This window comes from Struthio camelus, chromosome 21 (assembly GCF_040807025.1).
Source record: "Struthio camelus isolate bStrCam1 chromosome 21, bStrCam1.hap1, whole genome shotgun sequence".
NCBI classification, from domain to species: Eukaryota; Metazoa; Chordata; class Aves; order Struthioniformes; family Struthionidae; genus Struthio; species Struthio camelus.
In genome coordinates this window covers 3159585-3183918 of record NC_090962.1, presented here as the reverse complement: position 1 = coordinate 3183918, position 24334 = coordinate 3159585, and the positions used below count along the sequence as shown (strand labels likewise).

At 40.0% G+C, this 24334-nt stretch overlaps 2 protein-coding genes across 26 annotated transcripts in view; one reads left to right on the top strand and one right to left on the bottom strand.

Moving 5' to 3' along the window:
* Positions 1–24334, bottom strand: part of NADK (NAD kinase) — a 45301-nt gene that overhangs the window by 3140 nt on the left and 17827 nt on the right. For 3 of the 14 annotated variants that reach the window (XR_011135782.1, XR_011135792.1, XR_011135793.1), the window contains 11 exons: positions 24225–24324; positions 23409–23566; positions 22117–22199; positions 19715–20960; positions 13534–13750; positions 10804–11061; positions 9653–10018; positions 7329–7433; positions 6897–7254; positions 5247–5388; positions 2361–3136 (listed from right to left, as the gene is read on the bottom strand). Coding sequence is in view for 2 of the 14 variants with exons in the window: in XM_068916027.1 (XP_068772128.1) it covers positions 20813–20960; positions 22117–22199; positions 23409–23566; positions 24225–24324 (489 nt within the window). In the remaining 12 variants the exon portion in view is untranslated. Of the gene's footprint in view, positions 1–2360; positions 3137–5246; positions 5389–6896; positions 7255–7328; positions 7434–9652; positions 10019–10803; positions 11062–13533; positions 13751–15601; positions 15666–17719; positions 20961–22116; positions 22200–23408; positions 23567–24224; positions 24325–24334 lie in introns of those variants that run through there. The other 11 variants (XM_068916027.1, XM_068916029.1, XR_011135787.1 and 8 more) reach the window with 10 other exon arrangements.
* LOC104141935 (uncharacterized) lies at positions 1320–15586 on the top strand. 12 transcript variants are annotated; one of them, XR_011135796.1, is made up of 11 exons: positions 1320–1747; positions 2094–2166; positions 3638–3791; positions 5266–5411; positions 7039–7215; positions 8017–8130; positions 11227–11313; positions 12715–12862; positions 13344–13470; positions 13556–13756; positions 13882–14259. XR_011135796.1 is itself a non-coding variant. In XM_068916032.1 (9 exons), exons 1-9 carry the CDS (start codon positions 1728–1730, stop codon positions 13373–13375), a joined length of 951 nt encoding a protein of 316 aa, XP_068772133.1. In that variant the 5' UTR covers positions 1321–1727; the 3' UTR covers positions 13376–14259. The 12 variants fall into 12 exon arrangements, 5 of the variants coding, with proteins under 5 accessions (XP_068772133.1, XP_068772136.1, XP_068772137.1 ...); XR_011135797.1 differs by lacking the exons at positions 13556–13756; positions 13882–14259 and adding an exon at positions 14293–15579; XR_011135794.1 differs by having other exon boundaries at positions 13556–14259.

The window sequence follows — 24334 nt, the reverse complement described above, 5'->3', positions numbered from 1 at the left end:
GATGACTGATTTTTTCTCTCACAGGTGGAAACCTGACAGTCCAGTGCAAAAAACTATGTAAGATATCACAGAGAACCTCGGGAGGCTTTTGAGCCCGTGACTGCGTGCTTCCAGAAACAGAGCACTCCCTGTCGCTCTTGGATTATCCTGGCCAAACCAGGCTTCGGCTTTTCCAGGCGCGACCGACCCTCGGAGCGGCGGCCATCCCCCCTCCCCGTGTCGCATCAGGGCACGGCACCCGCAGTGCGTGTAGGGGGAGGAATAAACGGGCCCACGCGGCCACGTCTCGGCCCGACCCCTGATCCCTCACCTGGGGGGGAGGCAGGGGGCTGAGCTGGCCACGGCCTGCCAAGCAGCTTCGGCCTGCCCGCAGCTAGCGGTGCATTCCCTCTTCCTACGTACTCACCCCACAGGCACTGGAATTGGTGACCAGGTCTGCTCCGATAAAAGCTCCCGATTCCCCTCTCCCCCCCCAGCAGCAAAAGCACCTCTCCTGGGGGAAGCTGTTCTGCAGGGGCGAAGATGCCTCCGTGGAAAAGCGCCTCACTCAAACCGACCGTGGGAATGAGCTGCGTGTGCGCGCATTCTGCACGGAAACACGTCAAGACGCCTGCATGCCCAGAAGGCTCACAGTAGGGCTACAAAACCTAACGTGACTTCCAGAGCAGGCAGCAACCAAGTTAACTAGCTTCTGCAGTTAAATGAGTTTTTTGGCTCTGTTACAAACTGCCCCCACAAGAGCCCCACTTGCTTGCGATTCTCGGGGCAAGTGAGCCCTGGGGAGCGGAGATTTCAAAAACAGCTTCTGCATTATAGATGCAAATGGAAGGGTAATGAATAAACACACACGCGAACTGCAGCTATGGTTTAAATGAAAGCTAGGCAACAGTCCAAAACCATGAGGAACACGCACTAAACCTGCTCACTGACACGCTGGGGGATACACAGATTACAGCACTGCTCGCGGTCCAGCCTCTTTTACAGCAGACACTGATTTGCGTGCGCATGAAGCGCTGCCCCTCTCCTGTGCCACCTTTGCCACAACAACCATTTGTTTAATTACCAACAACCATTTGCGGTCAAAGGGAGGACTGTAAAGGTGCAGGATGATTATTTAGCAGAGAGAGCGAGAGAGAGAGGAAAAAAAAAAGGCAGATTATAGCGAATGCAAGTCCACTGAGGGGGAATATTTGATTAAAAAAAGCAGTAACGTCCACAGGTGTTCAAATCCACCCAGACCTGTTCATCTAAGGACATGGGAACCATCGGACAGTTTCCTGCTGCAGTGCTTGACCCAGCTCCTCCACCAGGCCAAAGAAAATGACTGCAATTTAGCAGCTGTGCACAGCGCAGCGCAGAAAAGGCCCGCGTAAAGACACGCCTCCGAGGAGCGGCAAGAGGAAGAGAACGCACTAGCGGCAAACGAACGGGAAAGCGCTATTGTGTCGGTGCGGACGGACTATCTGCTGCGGGAGGAACAACCGCTGCCTGATCGCTGCGTGATGGTGTCCTCCCCCCGCCCCCCCGCAATTCCTCGCCGTCTCCTTTGCTTACGGGGCGGCAAGGCTGGCGCCCGCTCGCTCCAACGACGGCTCAGGCCCATTGGGGACGGGGAAGTGACGTCCCGGTTCCCCCCCCCCGGAAGTGCAAGCACTCCCCAGAGCCCGAACCCGGCCGTTGCAGCCATGTAGGCACCGTTACCGGAGGGAGAACCCGTCGAGGCGACCATGGAGCCGGCCAACAATAGGTAGCTGCGCCTCGCGGCCTGACCCGAGCAGCAGCCCGTAGCGTGTCGCGCCTCTAGGGAGCTGAGGCTGGGCGGTACCAAGCGCCGAGCGGGGGCAGCGCGCCCCGCTCCCCCGCCTTGTTACCCGGGGGCACCCGTTGGGGAGGGGGGAGGAGCTTGGTCCACCCTCCCTCACCTGCCGCTGGTTGGTACGGCCCGCGCAGGAAGTCTTCTCTTGCCGGGCGAGCGGGGGTCGGCCGGGTGACGTCACGCCCGAGCGCCCCCCGCCTTTGCCTGATGGCCGCCCCATCCGCGGGGGCGCGCGGCCGCGGCGAGACTTTCTCTCTCTCTCTCTCTCTCCCCCTAGCGACGCCGCAGCCCCTCCTCTGCCGAGCCTCATCCCCCGCCACCGGGAGCTCATCCCCACCCCCTGCGGCCCCGTGAGTATCCGAGCGGCCCGCCGGGGGGCCCGGGGCAGCCGCGCGCGCTGCCCGCCGCCGGGCGGAGGGGCGGGGCCGCGCCCAGGAAAGCGTTTTCTCGCTCTCTCCAGCGAGTTGTCGCTGAAGGCACCGTCGGCGTGCGCTGCTCGTACCGCCCGCAGGAAGCGGGGGCCGGCTAGGGTCTCTCCTCTTACCGCGATGTCTGAAGACGCAAAGCGGAGGAATTGGCGAACCGAGTTTCTTTCGACCTGCCCCTTTGAAACTGTGTAATGTTTAGACGTGACTAGATAGTTGCCGCCTTACTGTTGTTCCTCCGCTACTACAAATGGCATGGTTCAGAAAAAGCACAGCCTGGTTACTCGCGTACCCTTAACTTTTCTGGCATTAATTGTGCTTGCGTAACTTTGTGAAACCCCGAGGACAGTGGATCACGGGTGATTATTTTAAACGTGGTTTTACTAGAACTTTTTAGCTAGTCGTTTTATTATAACTGCTTAGTGTGTGTTCAGATTTTATGGCTGTTTATTCAATACAATTGATTTTTTAAGCAAACCTATTATTAAATAAAACTCGCTAGAAAACTTGAATTAGTCACTGCCAGCCTAGCCGCAATTCAAAAAGCACTTTCATTCAGGTGCTCGATTGTTTTCATTTGTTTGGTTTTGTTTAAATAAAACCTTATTTTCAAACAGAGAATATGTAATTCATCAAAAGTTACTTTATATAATAAAACCATAAGAAATATTTCCAGTATATATTAAAATCATGGTCAGCAGGAGGAAATCACTAAACAGCTCTGTCATGCAGCAACCACGTCATAGCCAAGCCTTGACTCCAGGTGACTCTCCAGCTCCACAGACCTTTTGATGATGCTTTTTTTCTTTACTGCTGACACCATAGGAAAATAAAGTATTTTTGTTAGCATGGTGCAGTTTATCAGTAGTTCAGCTGTCTCCTGGGTTTATGCTGCCTGGGATAAATGGAAAAAATAAATCTCACTCAAATCCTGTGTGCGTTGCTTGGAAGTGTAAACCTTTCTTTAAGATTTTCTAGAGCTGAAAATCCTGATAAGGCTGACTACATGAATGGTTAGTGGGAGAAGTTACTTGCTGAACGTCACTTGCTGTGTTTTGACAGGCATATTTGCAGGCATTGAAAAACTTGTTTTCAGGAGATGCAATTACAATATTCTACCCTTTGTGAGGCGCAGTGAAAAGTGGAATGCAGTCTATAGGTATAAACTGGAAAATCTAGGCTGAGAATATTTACCAAATAAAGTTAGATTTCTCCCTTCCTAAAGAGTTTTGGATTTGCTATTCTACTGTAAAGAGTTTCCCTTCCTTTTTTGCAAGGCCAGCCTTGTAGTGGAAAGTGTAAGTGACATTTAACCAAATTGCTGTAATGCATTTCTTACAGAAGAGCAACTAGTTTATAGCAGATTATGAGTTTAAAACATTTTCTTTCTTTACAGATAAAGCCTTGTTCAGAGCTATCATTTCCTGTCAAGATCTACTTCTGTGTGACTATTTTGTCTCTGCTGAGTGTAATAGGGCTCACCATAGAGACGCTCACTCAACAAACTGAGGAAGATTTCACCATTTCTTTTATACAGTTAGTTGGAGTTGGTAAGACACATACGATTTGTATTTGAAGACAAATATGTTCTTCCCCAAATTAGTAATTAAGGAGCAACCAATGTTTCTTATTTCACTCCATCTGACATGATATATTATACACAGAATCTTCTGCTACTTTAGCTAGATGTTTTTGCCATTATTGTTTTTTCCAGTAGTATTTTAGGAGAAGGTTCAGTAAACATATGGTGTCACGTAGAACAGTTCAGAAATGTGCATATGCTATCTGCAAAAAAATAACGCGCAGAAAACAAATCTGCTTGCAAATGCTTTGTAGAGACTTATTCTGTTCTAGCAGCTGAAATTGCAAAACAAGTACTGTCTTAAATCTTTCAGGATTTCCTAAGGTCATAAGCATGCAAAAAAAATCATATGATTCACTTCTTAATTTGCTAATCATTTCCAGTTGTCTCAATTACTGTAAATAGAAGTGAAAAAGGAAGTTCATTGACTAGACAGCTTCTTTAGAGAAACTGAAGTCATTATGTAACTTTGTGAACTTTTGTGACACTTTGTCCACATGCCCTTAGAAAAAATACATTACTTGATACGCAGAATCCAGAAAGTAGCACTATGGGAAAAGAAATGTATTGGTATTTTGTCTAAAGTAAGAATGAATTAGTGTTTGGAGGAGCATCATATATAGGCACAAAGAGCTGACTCCTGTTCTTATGAAAGGAAAGCCTTTTTCTTATTTAAGCTTTGTCAAAACAGATGTGCAGAGATGAACACTGACAGCTAATAACATTATTAAGTGTGCTGCTTTTGGACATATTTCATAACAATATAACCTCAGAACTTTCCCGAACCCACTCCTTTCTGGACTATAGGTTGGAAGGAGGGGGAAGGGTTGAAAAATTCAGCACAAAAATAAACTGTTAGGAATCTAATCTGTCTAATGTCTTAATTCAACACACTCCCCCTTTCTAGTGGTTGGAGCCACACAAACAATACTGTAGAGGTATGTGTATGAGTGGTAAATTCCTTGCTAATCACTTGAATTACTCTCGCTGGGAAGATTATGTAATTTCAGATGTTTTCTTTAACAAAAACAATGTTGCTTCACTTAATTCAAAGATTTCAGTATATTCATTTAATTCAAATACACTATTCAATATATTGTTTAATATAATATTCAGATAATATAATCAAATACAGTGCAGCTGCCAGTTAATTTTGAGTTAATATGTTGCTATTTTCAAGGTATCACTTCACAAGTAATCCCCAATTCTAACCAGTTATTTAATTTATTTTGTGTTAAGCACAGGGGAGGGTTCTCACGGCATCTGATCTGAAGTATCTGATTTAGGCTCCTTGGTAAGAATAAGGATATGTTCTTGACTGAGGAAACTAAGTTATGTGGTCTTGATACTACCATTTTGTCATCTGGATCAAGCACATTGAAAAATTGCACCATATGCCATCTGTGTTCACTTGGTAACTGACCTTTCTTTCTCCTTTTCAGTGTTCTGCGTATACTACGTGACTAGAGGAATTCTGCAGGAGAATCGCCAGGAGCTTGTTGTCTTTGTTCTTTCCATCTTGCTAGTGATGTTCCGATCCACTGTCAACTTCACAGTTCTCTCAGCTGAACAGAAGCCAAAACTCCTGGTTAGTCTCCTTGCTTTTCTCTAAATCTCGGATTTGAAAATCTCAGAAAGGCAATCTGCAATAAGGGCACTGATCACGGAAAAATCAGGCTGAATTATTCCTGCCAAGTCACAAAATGTGCACTTCTTCAAAATGGTACATCTGTGTCTAAGCAATTCTGAGGGTTTCGTTATGGTAATATCTGAAAGTAAGATTAATATCAAAGAATTTTACTCACATAGGACTACCACAGAAGGTATTACCTTCACTTAACCTACTCTGCTTCAGGTTTGTCTATAAAGTGACTGGCTCAAAGTCATAAATCTGACCTAGGAACTGAACTGGAATTTTTTGAGTCCATGTGCGGAAACAGTGTCATTAGCCTCACTTTCCCGATATAATACCCTAAATTCAACATTGTGATTTTTGAGAGAGTTGTGATACATGCTGTAAGGAAACAAAAAGGTACAATGTACTAAGGGAGGTAGTGCCATTCCAGATTATCTCATTTGCATTTCATAACAGTAAAATGTAATGCAAGGATTGTATCCTATGCCTTATTAGGGTTTGTAGTTAAACTTCCTCTTGCTGTGCTCCTCAGAAGTCCTTCCCTTTTATGGTCACACAACTTTCCCAAAGGTGAAAAGGAAATTCTTAGCTAGAGTCATCCAAAATTTGTTCTTGGATAGCAGGGATTACAACCAAGCTAGCAAGATCAAAGCAGAGCAGAATTTGCCTAGTCAGTGTACATATCAGTTGTACATTTAGTTAAACATACTTATCTACAGCAAACTAAATTGATAGGGTCAGTAAAAAAACAGGCAACAAAGGCATGCAAATTACTTTAAAGTATGTGTCCCAGTCTTTACCTTATATATTAAATAAGAACCTCAAAATAGGGCCTAGTCTAGAAGATTAAGGATGTTTTTTTACTACTATAAAAGTAATTTGGATTACTGTAACTCCCTCCACTTCCTGCGCAGAGTTTCTGTGCCAGAATAAGGCATGTTTATATAAGCATTTTTATACCAATGTAATTATATAGAGATGGACGTTTTGCCACTCCGTCTGTCTTTAAAGCAGCAAATATTTGTTGTGAAGGACAACAAAGCTACAGATACAACCCAGCCAAACCAGCGTTTCTAGAAACTTACTAAATACAGCACTGTCCCCATAGAAATCAAAGAAGAAGTTTCTTACCAGTTGGTTTATGCCATAAAGGAAGTTTAGAGTCAGTCTGTGTTAAAAGAAAGTTGTTTCTTCAAACTGTACTTCAAACTTGAGCAAAACCTTGCTAAAAATTGTAGTGATATTACAGGGAGTGCAAAGGTTATGTTTCTCTTAACAGCTGCAAAACTACGTTGAGGGTAACATGAGCAAAAATAGCCAATGTGAGTTTACAATTATTACCAAGTGGTTACATCAAATGGCGATAATCACGACCAGATCTTTGCTACTTAACAGTATGGCAATCTATCGTGTTTAATTGTAACTTAAAACACTTACTTCAGATCTCTGTAGGCAGAGAGTAGGCAGCCTGGATATCCTTGCTCCTTTATTCTGTTATTTCCAGTTATAAGTGATTTAAATTTTAAAGTTGTCCTGTTTCAGTGTGGCCAGTCACATTCTTATTTCGCTTTCCCATCAGGCTCGCTTCATTCTGATTCTCTTGGTTGGCTCCTTTGATGTGATCTGTGCCATCATCCTCATTCAGAGTCAAAGCATGATGGCCTTCCGAGTGGGTGGTGCTCTAGAAAGCCTACAGTCACAATACTTCATGCTGAACCTTTGTTTTTCCATGTTGACCTTTGATCTTCAGGCACAGGTATAGATCTCTCTCCCTCAGATTCCCCTTTTTTTCCTCCTATTAAGCAGAAGTTAGAATTAGACTAGCTGAGCTGAACTGTTGACTTCCTAGAGCAATTCTGTCTGTCTTACCTTTTAGATAAGGTTAGCCTAAAAATGGTCATCTCTTGAGGTATTTGCGTTAGGGAATTTTGGATAAAATCCAGAAAAATGGATCAACATTATTTTCTCACTGTCCTGCCAAAATAATTAAAACAATCTTATTTTTGGGAAATAAGTTTGCCCAAAACAACACTTCCTTCCATAAGCTCTCACTCAGCATTGTATTCAGTCTCCTAAAATAAGAAAGGTTATCACTGCACAACATTGCAGCCTACTGCTTTTCAGCTATGCTAGCTGTCTACTACATTTGGGAAAATGATACTGGGATGGGAGAGGGGAGGAAGATCATAGCCTGACCTGGCACAATAATAAGGGTGAGATAACAACCTGAAGTTTCAGATAAGTGAAGTGAACCCAAGGTCTGTTTAGAAGGAGTTTGTACTTCTGTACAGTGCCATTCATTCTTACTTTGCCTCTGTATTATTTTATACTTTGTCTGCAGCACATCTTGCTGCAGGGAAGCAGGGAAGGCCCTGTTCTTCTTTTGGTGCTAATATGGTATACAAGGGAATGATGTCTGTCACTTTTTTGAGGAAAAATTTTATCCTTTTAAGGTCTGCCCAAGTTACTATTGCTGGGATTTTGTGTCTGATATTTTTGGTGGGGTGTATAGTTTTAAACTAGTAAGTTTATCAAGTCTTTGCCTCTCCTCTTTTAGCTCTGCTTGTGTGTTCTGCTCACAAGCCTGCGTGAGATCACCCTTCTACATAACATCATCTCAGCAGCGGGAGTCCTTTGGGCGTGCCTGAAAGTGACCATTAGCATCATCGCAGTAAGTGTTAAGCTAACAGCGACACTAGCAAGGGGAGTCACCTTCCAAGACTACAGAGTCTCACCTTGAGCAATGATGACAGGCTGGGCAGTCACAGCCATCCTATTCTACGCATACTGCTAAGCGGGAGGGGAGCCCAAACGGATCCCAATAGAGCATCAACACTAATGAAGTCAGGTTTTTTACACGTCTGAGTCTCTCCCCTGAGCATACAGGATGAGACAATCTCACACTATCGTTATTCCTTTCTGAGGGACATTATTATATTCTCCATCCTCTACCTGACCACCTACTGTCATGAAACTTGTAGGATCTTAATATCTTCAAGATCTCTACCTCTCTGACAAGGTTAGGTGAAACTGGCAATAGTCCTGCAAATTATTATGAAGATGGATAGACAGACACAATGAGACTGCACAGGCCTTATTTCCGTAGAAAACCACACCAAAATGATGAGTGGTCCTTTATCACAACGGTAAGTGGCAATCTTCAGGTTAACAAGGATTTGTGAACTTGAATTGTAGTTTTTGATGCCAGTCAGACTGAACTTCCTTTGAAATCTTTGAGAGCTCTGTCTCAGGAAGGATCACAGAATCAGGAGCAAAGTTGATCAGATACGTGAATCCAATATTACAGGAAAGGATTTTTATTTTTTTTCCCCTCAAGAGTTTCTTAGATGTTTGCTTCAGCCACTCAGACAAATTCCTAACAGTTGAAATACAGTTTTTTAGTACAAGCTAGGCATTATTTCCTGGATACCAGTAAGAGTTTTGTTTGCTCTCCTTGAAAAAAATGGGGATAACACCAAGCACTGGGCTCTTAAATTACTATTTCATTTTACGGGAGAAGTCACACTGAATCATCCTTCTCCTGGCCTTTGGAGTCTAGTGGCTGCTAGCTTCCGTCCTGTTGGCAGAAAGGAGACAGGACTCACTATGAGTGCCTGGCTTAAGAATGCAGTTAGTGTATCTTATAGCTTAGCTTCCTCCTAGGAGCTCCTCATGTATCTTTGTGAATCCCTGGATCTTTGCTTTCAGTTAAATTGTATCAGGTGTGGAAAGGAGGGTGATACCAGAACCATGTCTGTTTGCCTGTCAGGACTGAAAGTGTAAACCTTGCAGCTGTTTTCCCCACCACCACCATCAGAAACCAGGTTGAACCATTTGCCTTTCACAGGTTTATGAATTATTTCCTTGATTTGCCTTCAGGCATTAACAGAGGCACCATTTTATATTTCAATTAGATGGTCTCATGTCTTAACATACACGATATCACTCATGCTCTCATCAATAGCAAACCTGTTTCTTAATAGTTCTACTAGTAATAGCAAACGTTCTAGGGATCAGTACATATTCTTGCCTCTTTGCTCAAAACTGTCTACATTAGAACTATTTGAAAGCTACTTTTTACCCAGTCAAGGTACAGTACTGCCTTCTCTACAGTTGTCTAACTGAGAAATAGCAATGCAAAACTAATGAAAAGAAACTGCTAGAGCTGTATTTCAGTAGCTGGTGACACTCACTGCAGGGCAACTGCACCTTACAAAGTCAGGTGTGTTTGGTCAAAGACTGGCAGCTTTGCATCTGAGGAAAAAATGATTCTGTCTTAGGCGTGAGAATGCAGATGGTTTCACAGAGGGATCACCGTAGGAACTCATTTTCCTTACCCTGTTCAGACAAGTTTTTCACAATCAGCTTCTTGAAGATGATGCAGCAGTAGAGTAACATGTCATGCTGTCTCTTGTTTGGTGCTCTCACAAACAGCACATCCTCAGGTTGTTGTGTAAGAAAAATACGGAGACATACATAATACGCCACAAAGCGTAAGCATAGCAGAAGGGAAAACATGGAAACGCCTTGTACGCAGTCTTTTCTGGACACCGCAATACCTGAAAACACAACTTCAACTCAGACTCCCTTATTTCTGGGCTGATGCTGTATGCCTTTTCACAAGGGGATTGTTCACTGTTATTTATTTATTATGCACTGTTTATGTGCATGGTCTCCTATTTCCTTTGGTGGATTTCTTTTTCCTGCCTCCATTATTAAACTTAGGCTCCATAATACCATTTTTCCCTTTTCATCCTGTTAATTTTCAGCTGTCTCTTTCTCCTCTCTTATTTCCTAGCCTAACCACACCCCATTCTTTCTCAGCCTTAGTCTATTTTTGCTCTTAACCTAAGAGGAGCACAGTGCAGTATCACAGAGAACAGAGCCAGTGGCAGAGGCACACTTCCCTTACTACTTCTAATAGAGGTTCAGACATTGACCATTGCAGAAGGATCAGTATTGATTTTGAGGGTTCAATCAGATGCATCAAATCTTATCACAACAGTTGGCCCAGTTGCTGCTTTTATTCACAGTGACTCAGCTGTTTTTCTTTGGTTTGCTCTGACTTGCCCTTCTGGTTAAGGACTGCTGAAATCTGCCACCAGCTCGAGGGATTCTCCTAGACAGGAAAAGTAGTCCATCATTTCTTCTTTCCCAAGTCTCAAGGTTAAGCATGACACACAGTTATTCTGACAGTTAAATCCTCTGGCTTTTCCCAAGTTTTTCGCTCTCAGGGGCTTTACTTCCCTCCAGGAGAAATAAAGCTGGAGAAAATAGTAACAAAGCATATTCAGTCTGTAAGCTATGAAAATATTAAATTGTTAGAGAAAAATAAAGAGTATACCTCAAGAACTATTACGAAAAAAGAAATTTGCTGGAAAAAATACATCAGCTTAGATGGAGCGGTCCTCAGAAGAGTCAACAGCTTCTCCATTTAAGTTAGCTGGGAGTTGTCCTGGAAGTATAACCAGGCAGGGCTCAAGAGGGTGGCCCAGATGGCTCAAACCACACAGCTGTCAGGATGTGCCCATAAAACCATCAGTTTTGATTTTCACCAACACCACTCCTGTCCCGGTTCAGTGGAAAAGAGAGATCGTATTTCCTGCCAAGGAGCATAGGTGGAGAAGGCAAGTAGAAAGCAAAGTTATGACTGGGAACTGAGCTAGACCAACACTTAAAATCCTGTTGGAAAATGAACAATATATAGCCTTTATGGAGTACACAGCAACCAGTTATAAAGACACATGTATCCCATCTTATTTTACAGATTCTAAAAGAACTGAAACCTCTGGTGTGGATTTTTCTAAGCCAGAATGTACCTGAAGTAGTTTATCTCATCTACCTGCTTTACATGGTAATTCATGAAACTTGCTTGATAATAGAGGGCAAGACTGATACTGATAGAAGTCCAATAGCAGCAGTTATCCAAGTCCTTGGGGTTTTATTTATTAAAGCATGCAGCCAAATCAGACTCTTTATTTACAGGCCTCTAAAGGACCAAACACTGTCTTTGGTGGCTATGTTGTCCTTGTATTACAGTGAGGAAGAAATACACGGGTGGTAGCTTCTGACATAAGAGTAACATAGCAATTGAAAACAGCCAGGTCTGCTTACAGTTTTGCATGGCAACAATGAATGTGCAAGAGTACCTAGAAATGGAGAGCATCAACAGGCCATGCATACCCATCTCTGCCAGAGGCAGTTGCACTGTAATCGCTTCTCCAAAACAATTTTTTTCTAGCACCTTTTATCTGAACACCTCAAAGGCAAAAAAGAAAAAGCAAACTGCATTTACCGTTAATTACTTCAGCTCTGAAAAAGCTGCTAGAGATTCTGATAATACATAGCAGCTGCTTTACAAACCTCTGCAGTGTAAACAAGAAAACTGGTGAAATTTAAGTAGGCAGAAACAAATCAACCGCACTGAAATTAGCCAGGACATTCAACCTGCCTATATTTAGGAGATATGCCATTGAGGTTAACAAATCAAAACGATCAGAGAACTATGGGTTTTTTTGTTTTTTTTTTTTGTTTTTTTTAATCTCAGCTCAATAATCACTAGGACTGCTGGAAGCGGGAGGACTACTGTTGGGTCTTCGTATCCTTTCTTCACTGCTGGATTTTTGCAGAGGTCTCTCCTCTTAGTATTAACATGCCTGATCATACTTGGTTAATTGGAGCAGTGACCTTTGCTCAGCATAGTGGATAGCTGCAGGATATAAAAAAAAGAGTTGCTTTGCATTGCAAGCTGCCATCTTTTGTGTGTCAGACCCCTTAGAAAAGCAGAGGTTAGACATTCATGATGTCAGAGGCAAAGTAGTTAGGCTAACCGTGGAAGAAAATGGGGATCTCAAAGTAGACCCCCAGACATGTATGACAACAGCAGTACAATGACAGCCAAGGAAAATAATTTTCATCCCATAATCTGCAGTGGAGAGAGACTGAGATGTAAGATGAAGTCTGGTTTCCTTATCTCTGGCATAGCTGGTTTTTCAGTCTGGGCACAATACTGTTCTCATATGACTTCAATGATGTTGAGATCAGAAGGCACAAAGCATTTAGCTAGAACTTAGATTAGATTAATCTGCAACCAAGGAGGAAAACAAGAGAGTTTAAAAGCAAACCAGGTTTGTTTTTGTCTGATTACTATCTGTTGACTTCTTTCAGCCATTTAATGGTTGATCTGCATTTTACAGCATCAGGGTTTTGTGGCACTAGGTGCTGCTGATTGTTGTATGTCTCTCTTTTCCTGCAGGTAATAACAAAGTGGGGCAAAAGGAATTCTTACACTCTGGAAGCTGCTGTCATTACTGGCTCCTGCATTTCTGTTGCAATAAAATCTGTTTTGTTTTGGGCATTGATTCGTGTCTACCGCAGCTTTGGGCAGGGGCTGAGAGAAAGAAGTAAGTACTTAAAAACGTTAAGTTCACATATGAAAAGGTTGTAGCCTATTGTATTGCAATCAGAGAGCTCATCAGGCCAGAAAAAGAGTTAGGGATAGTCACAGTAACAGGTAGATCCTTAATGACAGCAAGTACTACTGCAGCCTCAGAATTTACTGTCCTGAAAAAGTTCACCAGCTTGGATGAGATAGAACATACGTGATCGCTCCTTGGAGAAAACTGACATTAATCAGGTCGCTTCCAAACCTGGGCAAGACTTACTGCTACTCAGAAAACCAGAGTTATATGGAGAAGATTTTTCCCTGTAAGATAATTTCTTCTGTATGGTGCTGTAAAACTGCCTCCTAGTAACTAAGAGGGACAGAATAAAGAGATACAGAGAGCCACTGATCTTAAGCTACCCAAGCCTCCTGTTACATTAATGACATAAATGCTAGGCATTGGTGTTGACTGTGATATTCTTCTTCCTTTCCTCCCACAGTGTTTTCTTCCTATGGAAGGATTGACTCCTGAGCATCCCCTTGTGCTCAGTCTGCAGCTCTCATAGAGTGAAGTCACAGCTGTGAAAGTTCTGATCATGTATTTGCATTCAAAATATAAGATAATAGGTGAGTTTTGCTGAGATAGGGCTCAGAAGAGCTAGCCCAAAAGGGGGCATAAAAGCTACTCACCTTTTTGGTCCTCCAATTTCAGGGTTCCACATCTAATACATTTCTTGGTTTGTACTGTGCCTGGGAACTATAGCAGCGGAGCTGGTAACCTAGTTTAAAAGCAAAGCACACTCTGGAAATCAGCAGTAATCCTCTCATTCAGTGCGTCTTGCTGACAGGAGAACACATCTTTCACTCTTTATTTTCCTGATATTGTTTTGCAACTGGAGATTACAACCTACATGTGAGTAGAGAATAACATAAATGCTGGTTTAATTGATATACCAGCATAGTGAAGACAATTTGCACAGCAGCCTGTTTTTTTCACTGAGCCTAGAAGTAGATTGCTGTACCTTCATTTCTCAACAGATGTGCTGCTGAACAGAGGTTCCCAGAGCACAGCACAAGCTTTCTCTTGCTACACAGCAGTTAAATGATTTTCACAAACCCACAAGTTGTTTTGATGAAGCTTCATTCCCCGATCTCCACCCTCACAGAATGCCTATGGCTTTTGCTCTTCCTCTGACTTCAGAATATTTTGGAATATTTATTTTTTTAATCCCAGCTATACATTAATTCTACACAATTTAATCTCATGCCCTGACTCTGATAGTGGATCTAACCAACGTGCCATTTCATGCCCAATGGTGATTGTTAAAATAAGCCTTTAATTTAAAAGTTTCATATTTTACTAATTGGAAGCTTTTTGTTACTGGCTGTGTATTTTTTAATAAAGTATGAACAGTGTGGGCATAGATAATTATTTATTGCATGTCTTAGGTGGGAAGCCCATGTATGAACACAGTACGGAAGAGGTTGGAACTGTAATTCACATGTGTTGTGAGAACTGCCATCACATTCCCCTTGGACTGCATCTTTAAATTATGGGTACTCAAACACTGCACAAAACAGTTCTACTAAGTTACAATAAACTAGTTTAATTTTACAGGGAAGATCTCAAAACTTCTGTAAAAATATTTCTTACAATAGTCTTCTCAACCTGAAATGAATTATTTTATGCACATTGAGGCATGAAGAGGTACATGTCTATGGCCAGACAGCATACAGATGACAATATTAAGAGAAAGCATGAGATGAGCTGATCACTGCGGCCTCATTCCACATAACAAAACCTGGCTTTGAATTGTTGCTGAAAGGGAGGAACACAATTAAGCATGTTCAATACTTATTTAAAAAAAACAAAAAAGGCAGACATGAGTCTATCTTGCAAGAGGCTTGTACTTTGCCAAAATTAAGTGACGAAAGTATGTTTATTGCTATGTTCCTTTTATCTTCATAGCAAAGAGATGACAGAAACAATTGTATAGTTAGAAGAAATACAGCTGTGATTACATTCAAACATTTATCCCCCAGAAAGCAACAGTGTATTGTTATGCCTTGGGGAAATAACCTTCACACTTTCGGGGAGGGGGGGGCGGGGGGGAGGGAAGAGAAAGAGTGTTCTCATCCCTGCCTGAGGTCTTGTTAAGCTCCTGTGGAAATCTGCCTGTTCTTTTTCACATCTTGACAAATCCTAATTCAAAAGATAACATGCTAACTAGCTAATTCTATTTAGAAACACAATATATTACCAAGAGTGCCTTTGCTATAATTTTTTTTTAAACTTACTCCATCAATTCAACCTAAGTATCGGAAAAGGGGTAAGCTCTGCAGCATCCAGTTTTTTCAGTGAAGTTAATGCTTTTGTAGGTCAGAACTACTACTGTATCTGTGAAAGTTTCCCTATATGCAATCCTATCATAATCTACAGCAATACTTTTGGCTAAATAAGTAAATTGCCGCACTTTACTTTTTACCCAGCTACTCTAATCCTGGATATAGATAATCATTACACCAACTGGTTGGGATAACCAGCTTCACATTTTCTAACATTAAGGCAGATTAATCCAGCTATATAAGGTCAAAAGAACAGAGTTAATTCATCACATTTCTAATTGGCTTTCACCAATCAAAAAGGAAAGCAATGGGAACAAATCACACTATTCACACTGTACCACAAAAATGGAGGCTACTGCTCTACATGTCAACAAGGACTTCCACTGTCAACACAGTTTTTGCAAGTTTTTACCTAGAATGGTATGGAAAAAAAGCTTTCTGGTTTTGGTCATTTGCTCAAATTCTTTACAAGGCACCTGTTAACACATAAACATTAGGTCAATCTTATTTGTCCATGCTAAATTAATAAGACATTTCTCTTAAAAACAACAGGTAGGGAGATACTTCTTAGTATGTAGTAAAATAAACACACCTAACAGAAAGAAAAAACTCAAACCGCTCACATGCTTTATTTTTTCACATGACTGACTTCTACCAGATCTTCTGTCAAATCTTTTGAGTTCAATTTTTCATAATACGTTAATGGGAAAAAAGTTGATTTTTTTTTTCCCCTCCTGTATTACAAAGTATTGGCAGTTTTAATTTTATCTCCCTGGGTATGGTTTCCTGTTTTTCTCTTTGAGAATGATACGAGACCAAACTCCTTTTCCCCTTAGTGTTTTATGACTCCCCTTAGAAAAAGCTTACGGCTACTGTGTACACGTGCCACAATTGATACTCATTTGGACTCCAGAAAAGTTAAAGAACAAACGTTTGAAGACATAGCACAGAAAGCAGAAGATAATTTGACAAAGTGAAGAAGAACATTTAGGCCTTGTAAACCTGTGCCCCACGGTAACAAATCACTAATTGGTATGGCAAGTTCAAATGGTCATTAGAAGCACTACACAGTCATTATTACAAAACAACTCTTAATATTGCTGCAAATAATAGATGTTTCCCCACCACTCCTTTCATTAACAATGCAGTAAATCTTCTCCCAGTTGCACAAGGAGCACAACACTGTCATCAAGAGGTGGAATTGCTGCACAGAAAGGGAGACCCAGATTAAATTTGACTTAGCATTTCAGGGAACAGCAGCAGCAAGTAAAACCTGTACTGATTGGATGCACTTCACATCCAATATCAGAGATTATTTTTTACTTACTGAGATAGCGGAAATCTATGCTGCCACATCATTGCTATGTGAACAATCTAGATTAATTCAAATTAGTATTGACATCCATTTCTACTTGTCATGTAGACACACACCCAAGCGGGATAAAACTAGAAAGATGGTTGCTGGCCTCAAGCTTCACACAGCCCTATAGCCAAATTATATCTTCCTATTTTGGGCTGCTTTAAATTCTAACTCTTGAAACTCCAGATAAACTGGCATAGCAGTTTTTTTAATCAACACAGCTGGTTTAATTTTGCACCTGAACTTCTGATACCTCAACTTGGGAAGAAGGCAGGAAAAGATTCCTTTTTGCTAGTTAAACAAGCTATGGTAACTCTCTCTCTCAATGCTAGAACTGGGTCATTTTAAACTGCAAACACTATGAAGCATCCTTTTTGGAAGACAGGACTAGCGTGTTGCATGTAAACTATCATGTGCAAAGCCAAACTGAGGGTCCATTCTTTGGCAGTGCTATTTCCCTGCTTTACACATAGGCAATAGAGAGTCACCATCACAAAAATACTGGGTTATTGTTTGGACTATGGACAGCAAGAATTTTTAACTAGCCAGGCATGAGAAGATACACACTCTAAGGTACCTCATTAAGCAAATGAGCTTTTAAAAGCAGCTATATTAATTGCATGAGATATCCTGACATTCGTGTGGCATGCATGAACTGTTACTTTATGGAATAAGTTACAAACTGCTTTAATTATGAAATTATAAAAGGAAGTTTAATCATAATCATTAACTATAGGCATCATGGAAGAAGCGCCTAGAACTCAGCCAGTGTGCAAAAGCAGGATAGAGCAGGTATTTAAACATGTTCATTCTTAAACTTATTATGTATCCAAATATCTGAAATTATCTCAGTTTACTGTGCTTACTGCTCCTCCCCTCATTATTCTACTCTTGGACCTTCAAAAAACTAGTTAGTGTAGCCTAACTAGCTGCAAGGAAGATTTGTTTTAACTTGCACAGCAAATCCAACACCTTTTACTTTGGAACTTTTGAGAAAAGACTGGTATCAGACATACATATTTAGAAAAACCTACATGTACTTCTAGAAAACAGAAGCTACTGTCCATGAGACAATGTATCAAATACCCACACTGGACATTTGGCTTCCAAGTAAGCAATTGTGCATATCTTTGTATTTCCAACAGTCAAAAAGCTGCTGCTGCACAAATCCAACTTTAAAAAAAGAATTTATTGAAAGGATTGAAAAATATGTTTTCAACAATATTTAAACCAAGTTTTCAAAACATTAACAATATTTAACAAGATTTTTCTTTAAAAAATTCAGTACACTGCATTATACCATGTTACATCAATTTTTAATAATTGCTTAAACTCTAGTAGAGAGTAACTGATTTTCTTCTAAACAAATTCATTTCCAAGTCTCCCTTTTTTTTTAATTGGAAAGGGTTTGTAGAAATAATAACATGAACAAATCCTTATATTAGAAATACTGCTCATAACCAGCAAAAAGCTACTTTACTAGTTCAACTTAAAGGAGTTCCTGTAATGGATTAAGCTACATCAGCAAAACGAGTTTTTTGTTGCCAATATAACCAGATCTGCATTAGAGCTCTTTTCCAATTCAGCTCTAGTCTGAACAGAAGTTACCACCCACCCACCCCCTTTAAGCAGTTAAATATGCAAAACTTGAATGCCAATCAAACCTCACTATCTTTCTTGTGAATTGCTGGTTTGAGGAGTAAAGGCCTTGAAAAGGGACTTTGGACAGTTAGATAAATTCGTAATGTATTAACACAAATAATTTAGATTGTGTTTTGGTAAAGAACAGCTAGTAATATTATAATCAAAGCAGCTTTTCTGAAGTAAATCCATCATGACATGACTTTTTTTCCCTGTAGTCTGTGGTTGCACCTCTCTACTTGACTGAGCACTGATCCAAATTAAGATTGTCATCAAGTGGGACTAGTAGTACAAGCAAAACTGCAGAAGCCTTAAAGCCCATAATGCAATTGCAGCATATGATAAATCCAAAGACATCCTAGTAAATCTAATTTAGAGAAAGTAGTTAACTAAGTTTTGTTTACAGGTTTCATGAACTATACACTCTGAAAATTAAAGTTGACAATTTACTTCATGAGAGATTTACTATTATGAAAAAGCATAAATAAAAAGTGCTGAATATAGTTTTATCTTTAAAAAAAAAAAAAAACAACTAAATAAGGCTCATTAATCATTTCACCTCACCTCAAAAAGATTTCCACTTCCTAATGTGCCTAGTATCCTGCTTATTTTTCACTTAATACATTCATACAACCACTGTACCCTGTTCCTTGTCTCAATTATTGCATGTTTAAATAAGAAAATGAATGGTTTCAAAGCAAAAAGTTTGATGCTTCTATAGGCTCAAAAAGTAAACAGGTATTTAATAACTGAATATTCCATCTAGAAAACCCGTAAGCAACTTCAAAACAGTTTACAGATTACTGTAGATTGAACTGAAAGACAAATCCCAAAAGCTATCTGAAAATTTTCCAAGATATCATAAAATTTATCTGTTTAGACTAAATTAAACTAATATTCTATTTTACAAAATTTACAAACTGAGTATTATAGTAACACAACTTCATTGTGATTTGTATCCCTAACTGAGAGCTTGCTTCTGCTTTATGGAAAAGTGCTCTCATCTTGATCTAATAAAATTAGATAGACTAGTGCAGTATCCAAAAAGGAAGATACATTCATTAAATCATCAGAGGACAGCAGGTTATGCAGAGTTCAGAAATTAATACATTTCCCATTACTGCCTTGGACCACACAAACAACGTAAGACAACCATGAAGAGTTCAACAGAGCTTCTCAATCCACTTACAAAGAAATCCCACCTTAATCAGTAAGAAATTAATTCCTCCACAATATTATGGTGTAGGTTGTAAATATAACGGATAATGTCCATTCCTTTAATGGCCGATGCAGCAACACTTTGAAAATGCTACAGTTTGGATAGTATCACCAAGAGACTGCACCAAAAGAACATAAATGTAAACAACATACGTGGGGTTGATATTTTTTCAGTTAACATACAGTACAAACCCCTTTCTTCCAAACTGCTTATTTTCATAAAAGCATGTACAATAAAATATGTACATCGAGAAGTTAGAAACAGTTGAAAGCATCTTTAAAAAGTACATATGAGACTTAGAATACCTTGAGTGTGCTGAAGGCACCATTGCTACTATACTGGGAATGTGTATTCTCACTGATCAGCCTATCAATGCAGTATCCCCTTCCGTATTACTCAGCACCCAAAGTTGGAAGACGGTATCTGTGAATGTTGAAGACCTAGTTTAGGATATTGTTTTTTCTTCAAGACAGTGGAGCTAGACAATATAGCAGTAATTCAAGTCCAGACTCTTCTTGAGCACATGGTGAAATTTTTAACTCTAGTCTCTAATAGTATTATTCATTCCAGACAATTAAACAAAAACAATAAGAAATCAAACACATTGACGATTCCCACCAACAGAAACTGCGGAGCTACAAACTAGCTCCGCCACAAAAATGAGAATCGTTGTACCCCCAAGTCAGCCCACACTAACACTTGTTCATGCTATTTTTGGATATTTATACAGTGATTACAGCCAAGGGCCAAACACTGTTCAATCAAATATGCACAAGAGTTTTTTTTTTCCCCTCCTCCCCCCCTTTTAAGTTCCATCTATTCATAGAAAACATATTCCTGGGTGTTCCTTCGTAGTTTGTCACGTCTGCAACTAAGGAGAAAGTATTGTAAGTGCTGTCTTGATAGGGAGACATTCTGAGCAAGATATATCTAAGCTAACAGACAGCTTATTTTAAAAGAAAAGTCCTTAAAGGTTTTAGATGCAGAAAAAATCTTAACAAATGGAATTAAAAATATACCAAATCAAATATTTTAATACCACTATTCTATTATGTATCTGCTTACAGTCTACTATGTTATTGGCATGTTGCTGGTTACAAACACATCTACAGACTTGCTTGTCAATACCATCAGAAATAATCCATTTCAAAATTTCTCATTTAAAGGAAATTAAATTTGGATTACAACAATCAGAGCCTAATTTCTTCCATTCCTTTTCCTGGTGGACAGGAAGTAGCACAATGATTTTTGGGCCATCGGCAGATCAGACTGATATGAGGTACGTCACTGTATATGTTTGTCTTGGTGTCCATACATGTTAGCCAAAAACTTAAAACCCAAATATTTTAACAGAAGAGATACTGCTACTTTCCATTCCCATGAGTCTTGTTAGATGGAGACACTTAAAATTCTTCTTCTTCAACAGCAAAGTTATTTTGCTTCTTCCGAACATTCCAGTGTAAACACTCAGCCAAACTTTCAAACCAGTCGCTCACAGGTTCTCGGAAACAGATCGAAGGAAGGGGATAGCAAGAGGTAGTGATGCTAATACTGCAACAACACAGGAATACCCCAGGTCAGTCAAGGGCAACGAACGGCAATAAACCCTTTCAGCAAAGACCCTGTATACCTAGATTTTTTTTGTTATTGTTAATCTTCAAGTCACTAGCTAAACGAGTGCTGCATTTAGCCATTTAGGGGAAATAGTAAGTTTCCAGAATCAGGCGATAACCAAGTATGCAGACACATCTAAACAGAATGAACACAGGGCTTAAAACTGCTAACAGAAGTGCTGTGGTTAAGCTTTTTTTCACACAGTGAGAATCTTGAACCCACTTTATGAAGTCCTGCATTCTCTTGTTGGTCTTCACAACCTCAACACTGGGACAAAGGAAAATTTAAGTCATCACCTTGGCCTTTAAATTTCAAGTTTTAACAATAAGTGACAGCACTGAGAAGTCTAACACTTAACAAAGGACCAAATGCCAAATCTGATATTTGGATTCTTCCTGATCTATTCCATAGATTTTTCAACGTAAGAGGAAATAAAAACAATTCAAGATGGAGTATCATGGCTGCTGCACATTCTCCTTCCTGGCAACTAATACGGATCAGGAAGGAAAGAAAATGGACATCCTGAATGACAAGTCTGTCAGTCACATACCACACAAAATTACCTTACATCACCTCCCATTAGGGTAAAGCCACCACATTTTGTACAAAACTGTGGAACCTTCATACATTGCATTTTGCCCACTCAAGGCAACAGTATTGCAAATGATCACAATGATTCGATAAGTTAACATGGTTTAACCATATGGCATTATTTGAAGAGTTACTGAATATGTGAACTCCTGTTGGCTTAATTCTTCTCAGACTCCCAAGATCTATCTTTAAGTTAATTACAGAAATTACTTAATTAAGTTAGTTACAGAAATTTCTAAAGACATTTCCCTTCCTTGCCAAGTATGCAATGTTCACATGCTTTTGTCCTGATACTTGATTTGCTTTCACAGTAAGATCCAAAAAGCTCACGTGAGAAATTAGCAAGCATTTTTAGCACAGTTTGTCCTGTAAGAGATATTAGGGTTTATAAAAGCTTGTTTCTTCGTTGCCTTTTTGACAGTCTAAGCAGAACGAGAGAAGCACATGAATTACTATTTTCTATATTTACAAAAAAGATGCTACAACCAAAAAAAGACTTGACCTGTCTCCGTGGCATATTTCCTGTCTCTTCCTTCCATCAAATGAAACCCATGCTGTATTCCTTGCATCTGGGGAAAGCATAATCTGAAAAAGAGAAAAGAATGAAATTTCAGCTTCCAGACCTATTGTACTTTCTATTTTCAAGAGCAAGGAAGAAACACCTTCTCCATCCTCCCTTTGAGTACAGAATTTACTCTTCCAGTTTTACAGTTGCACTGAAATTTGTCATCTGTCAGTAATAACACTATAGGAACATACTAAACAAGTTCCAAACATTCATTTCATGTTTCATATATATAAATATATGTATATGTATATGTATTTTTCTGTGTGCAATAAACCTGCCTTGATAAATCCAGCAAGGTCATAAAACAGAAAGACCTTCCAGTTACAGCCAGTGCATTTCCCAGTCCAGTTCCATGAGTTGGCTTAGCACCTCTTTCAAAAAAAATTATAAAAATTATCAAGAACAATAGATTTTCGCTTTGATATATAATAAATCTAAAACTATCAGATTCAGGAAGTCATAAGTTAATTGCTCATAATTAACATAATTTCCTATTTAAGAGAAAAGGAGAAGTGATTGTCATTGGCCAGTAGCATCCACTGCCCCATAAATAACTGTGGATTGACAGCAGTGCCATGAATAAACATCCAATTCATATAGTAAAAACAAGAACAACAACAAAAAGCACACACGTTTTTCTTAATGCCAAGGAGATCTCATCTAAAGATATTAGTTCTTTTGCAACTTAAGTAGACCAGAGACTTGTAACAGTTAAGAAGCAGAAAGGGGTTCTTCCTTAAACACATGCATAGACTAAAATTGCACATTAACTAAGTCCATTTTATATTTGGTTTTATGTGCCAACATTTTCTGCAAGACTGCATCCGCTGTAACAAAAATACTCAGTGAACTGCAGGTACCTCTACTAACACACTTAAAATCTGCAATAGCTTTAGCCATGGAGAGTATAATTTTTCATTCCCTTGAACTCTACTGAGCTGCATGCACTTTAGCCCTACTCATCAGAACACAAATGTATTTATACAAATTTTGCAAAAGTCTATACAACTACAATCCACTAAAAAGCAGTGCAACGTTTTGTCATGGTGGGTTATCATTCTACACAAACGTGTATTCTCCAAACAGATTTGATCAAGTCCTCCCACAAATAAGAGAATTGCAGGAAACTCAATACCAGGCAAATCCTAACCTCTTCAGTTTGGTCAGGTTCACATGCTTACAGAAGCTTCTAGCTTGGAAAGAGAAATAACATAATGTACGCTAACCTTGAGCTCCACTCCAGCAGGAACAACAATAGGTCTGAAAGACAACGAGTGAGGGCAGATTGGGGTGATCATTATTGCAGGAACATTTGGATGAATCATAGAAGCTCCTGCCGCAGCTGCATATGCAGTGCTACCAGTCGGCGTGGAGACAATGACTCCTGTGAAAGGAGCAAAAGTTTCGCTTACATTAACATTAGAATCAATACTGTTCTTTTGGAAGAAGCCTAAGAAGTAGGACTATTATGAAAACGAAGCAAAGAATGTACCAACTTGGACTTCACATAAGAGCTGCAGTCTAACACATAAAAAGCCAGAAATTCTCTTCTAATCCTTGCACAGCATGTTTGTTCTATGGCCACATGTAACTGCATGAACTTCTAGATTTCAGGCTACATTCTTTGTAAAAGTGGCATTCATTTGTCTGCAAAGGATAAGAATTACAGTTTAAGAGCTCTAAAGATGAAGTTCTCTAATGAGTTAGGAGATCTTGGCTTTTCAGCAAATTCCAGATAACCAAGTAAACTATTTTCTGACTGTTTTTTGCTCTTTGTCCTAAAGTATCATAGAAGTGGCCACTTGCCTTCACAGTTCTATATACAATAAAACTTAAAACACTCTTTAAGACTTCAGTGCTGTTGTGAATTGCGTTAAGTTACCGATGCAAAACCTTACCTATCCTTTGCACCTCAATGTTTTCTGTCACCCATGAGCTGAAGCTTGAGATGCTGTTTCCATATGAGAGAAAATATCCTCTGGTAAAATAACAACAGTCTACACAGGAGTTGATAAGCAATTTGACTCAAGAAACAGACATACCATCCCCTTGCACTGTGGTTATAAGGTGCCCATCTAGAAAGACATCTACATTGGAAAGGTATGAAGAAGGACCACGATCCACTACAACTTCATTTAGGACCTGCAATGAT

Coding starts and splice junctions, on each gene's coding strand:
- LOC104141935 (XM_068916031.1), top strand. CDS start 1,728: ATGGAGCCGGCCAACAATAG. Junction 1,748..2,093: donor ATGGAGCCGGCCAACAATAG/GTAGCTGCGCCT, acceptor CTCTCCCCCTAG/CGACGCCGCAGCCCCTCCTC. Junction 5,412..7,038: donor AACAGAAGCCAAAACTCCTG/GTTAGTCTCCTT, acceptor CTTTCCCATCAG/GCTCGCTTCATTCTGATTCT.